Here is a 3,820-nt window from a genome sequence, read left to right as displayed (position 1 = left end):
ACCAAATAGAATCAACCCAAGAAGATATTCTCCAAGACACATTATAGCCAGATTGACCAAAACCACAGACAAAGACAAGATACTAAGATTGGCAAGAGAAAAACATCAAGTTACCTACAAAGAATATCCCATCAGGATAACAGCAGACCTCTAATAGGAAACAATGCGAGCAAGGAAAGAATGGGAAAATACAATCAAAGTGTTAAAGGAAAAGCAATTTCAACCAAGAATACTGTACCCAGCAAGATTATCCTTCATATAGGAAGAAAAGACAAAAGCATTCTCAGATAAATAAAACCTGAAAGAATTTACCAATGCCAGACCAGATCTCCAAGAAGTTCTCAAGGGAGTGCTGTATCAGGAAAATTAAATATAGTCACACAGAAATATGAGCTCAAAAACTAAGAAAATGGCCAACTTAATCATAGGGACAAGTCTGGAGTTGAATATTATATACCAGAATTTAATCGGGAAAATCGAATGACAACAGAAGATAAAGTACATGAGACTGATTTGGCGAAACAGAATTTTATGACCTTTGACTGAAACATTGCTGATTTTCTTATAGTCTTTGTTGTCCAGTTTTAAGGATTTGTGTCCTGTCTTGAGCTGCCCATAGGTTCATGTACCTCCCATTTGAACAGAATCCTAACCTGTTTCCTGGCTTTAAGTTTCAAGCAAAGTTCCTTAGCATTTCTTTGATTTAAGTTAAAACTGCTTTTCTTGAAATTACCAAGTGAATTTGCTATTGAAAGTAGTTAGATTATTTAAGAAATTGTGTGATCAATACAATATGGGGAGGAAAGGAATGGAAGACAACTGTAGACACCAGAGATAGTGAGAGAAAAGGGTGGGAAAGGACAGAGGGTCAGAAATAGGGATATATATGAAACTAGAAATGGGAAATTTTTGACGATACCATGCAGGATTAAGCCACTATGCAGTACATTCTGGATGGGAAATCACATTTTGAATGCTGTGACGATGCTTAGGGAATGAACGTAAGTTAAGTTAAAAAAAAGTTTCAGAAAAAAAAATATTTCAAAAGTAAATTACAGGACACTTATGACTAGATTCTAGCTTTGTTCGTACTTTTAGTTTAACATATTTGGTGAATCAATAAAATATAGAAAAGAGTTTAGTATGGAAGGGAGAGAGGGGAAAGGAAAAAAGTAAAAGTATTTTAATTAACAAAAAATGAGAAGCTATTTGCTGGTAAGTTATAGACTAATATCTTTGGTTTGACTGGCATGCATAGTATTTGTTCTGGAAAAAGAAATGTTGTACACTGTAAAGATGTGATTAAATGTAAACAAATAATTTAAAAAGGGGACAAGCAGTTAGCGTAATGGCTATGTCGCTGGACTCCCATGTGGTCGACCACGATTCGCGTCCCGGACCCGGTGGCTTAAAACTCACGCCCAGCTCATGTGCGTGTATGCGTACCCAAGATCCCGAGAGGAGAACGGAGGAGAAGGGATTGCGGCATGGCCATCCCCCCTGGGGGGTGATTTCTCGCTTTCTGTCTCTCTGTCTCTGTCTGTCTGGTGAATGCACGCCCTATAGCAATAACCTCTCCAAAAAAAAAAAAAAAAACCAGTGCTGGGGCTGACAGGTGGTGTGGTGGTTAAAGGCCCTGGACTCCTACATGGCTGACTATGGTTCAAGTTCCAGAGCTAGTGGCTTGCTTGCTGGCTTTCTGGCCTTTTCTCTCTCTCTGTCTCGCTCTGGTCAGATTTTAAAAATAAAATAATGATAAATAAAATAAAGGAAATTATTCTTTAGTGGAAGAAGGAAACAGAAAAAAAAAAAAAAAAAAAAAAAAAACAGTAGTGGGGGCCAGCTGGTGGCATGGTGGGTAAAGCGCTGGATCCCCAACGGTTCACTAAAGTCTGAGTCCCACCTGACAGTGTGATGCTGGACTCATGTGCATATTGGCCCAAAATCCTTGAGAGGAGACCAGAGAAGGAACTGCCACGTGGCCATCCCCCCTGCGGGGTGATTTTTCACTTTCCCTGTCTCCCTCCTTCTCTCTCCCTCTCTCTCCAGGGAGCACACATGCCCTACAGCAAAAACCTAAAAAAGTAAAGATTAAAAAGCCAGTACTGGGCCAAGCTATGGTACAACAGCAACACGCTGGGCCACAGGTTGGGCCCACTTGCATACGCTGCTCACACCGGCCAGCTGAGATGGGAGTGATTACAGCAAGAATTCTGATGCCCCCTAGGAATGCCCCTGCTCCCTCTTTCTCTTAGAAGAAGTGAATAAACGTTAAGAAAAATTAAATAAATAAAATAAAATTCTAAAGCCAGTACATACCAGTATACAATATTCTTTATACTTTTTTATTTCATGTTATCCTAACAACTCCAATATAAGAAAAGATGATTGACATCATCTCCGTTTTGCAGATAGAATATGAAAGACAGAGAAGCCACAACTGCCCAGCCCAAGGTCACACTTCACAATAACAGCAAAACCAAGCCCATAGTTGTTATTCTACCCCCAATGTAGTATTTTATATACCAAACCACAGGCCCTGTCGCATAATTAAAAATGAGGTGGGGAAGGAAGTAGGAATAACTTGAGCGAAACCCAAAGAACAGAGGAAGCTCTCCGCAACGAGTAAATAGCCGTCAGTGTTCGATGAGTCATTACCAGTCAGTCCCAGCTGCTTACGAAATACCCCCACACAGTGGCCTGTCACAGAGCTGATAGCCTTCAAAATGCATGAGCTATGCCCACGGAACGTGAATAAGCACCATACAAAGTGATCTCCTCCGTACCTAATCCTAGTCCCTACCGAACGCAGGGAATGTCAAAGACCACCTTCCTAGGACAACATGACAGATAATGGCACGGAAACATCAGAGACGTCTAGAAAATACACTTTAACAAACGCCTTGCTGGAGGAGCACAGGGTGATGTTAACCTCCCACTCCTGCCGTGGAAACTAAAGCAGGCCCGCTGCTCACGTCACCAATCAACTCGGCAGTCTGGTAAAACGGACCCAATAAACCCTTTCCTCCTAAACGAGCATCCAGCGGCGTATCACCCATTCGCCTCCTCCCAAAGGGGACACAGGCCTTCGCCAGAGGACGTAAAGGACGACAGGGGCAAAGGGTAACGCCTCTAGATGTAACAAGTTCGGAGAAGCAGCAGAGTAGACATAGAGAACGAGCCTCAGAAAGGGAGGGAGCCAGGGAACCACCTCTCCCTCGCCAACAGTACCACGAATCGAAGCCTGCCCGCTCCGGGGCAGGGCGGCGCCGAAGCGCTCGGAGGCCTAGCTGGCCTCGGGGCAGAGGCCGGGTCTCTAACCCGCAGGTTGAACCCGCGTTCCGGAGGGAACAGCTGACCCGCCAAGTCCTCTTCTCCTATACACCCGCCGGGGACTGTCTCAGGTGCAGAAAGGCCCCCTGGCCCTCCCCCGCCGCCCCGCACGGGCCGCAGAAGCACCCCCTGTCCCAGTGGAAAGCTGGGGTGCTCCCTCGGGCCGTTACTTACCTTCCCGCTCACAGCGCCCGCCGCGGCCGCCATGTTCCCTGCGCGTGCCTGGTGATGACGTAGCAGAACCTCACGTGTCTCTCGGACTCACAACAACATCCGGCGAAATCTGGTGACATCCGGGAGGGAAAGGGGCGGGGAGTGGCGGGAACACGGCGGAGGGAGGGGCCGGCCGAGAGTGGCAGCCCGGCGCGTGCGCGCTGGAGCGGGGAGCGGAGGCTCGGGGCTGGGGGTCTCCGGCGCGGTACTGCGCATGGGCCAATGTATTCTAGGGAGGCAGCAAGTTGGAGGGTGTCTCTGCTGGGGTTTCGGT

The 3,820-nt window shown here is 46.2% G+C and overlaps 1 protein-coding gene across 2 annotated transcripts in view; it reads right to left on the bottom strand.

Annotated features, from left to right (window-relative positions):
* Window positions 1-3,604, bottom strand: part of TBC1D15 (TBC1 domain family member 15) — an 80,863-nt gene extending 77,259 nt beyond the window's left edge. For both annotated transcript variants that reach the window (XM_006146195.3, XM_006146196.3), the window contains exon 1: window positions 3,508-3,604. In XM_006146195.3, coding sequence (XP_006146257.1) covers window positions 3,508-3,540 — 33 coding nt within the window. In that variant the 5' untranslated portion in view covers window positions 3,541-3,604. The remainder of the gene's footprint in view (window positions 1-3,507) is intronic.
* Between the last annotated feature and the right edge of the window lie 216 nt (window positions 3,605-3,820).

Source organism: Tupaia chinensis, unplaced genomic scaffold (genome assembly GCF_000334495.1).
Source record: "Tupaia chinensis unplaced genomic scaffold, TupChi_1.0 Scaffold000168_1, whole genome shotgun sequence".
NCBI lineage: Eukaryota > Metazoa > Chordata > Mammalia > Scandentia > Tupaiidae > Tupaia > Tupaia belangeri.
Note: the sequence above shows the minus strand (reverse complement) of the source record. Positions and strands in the feature narration are given on the sequence as shown.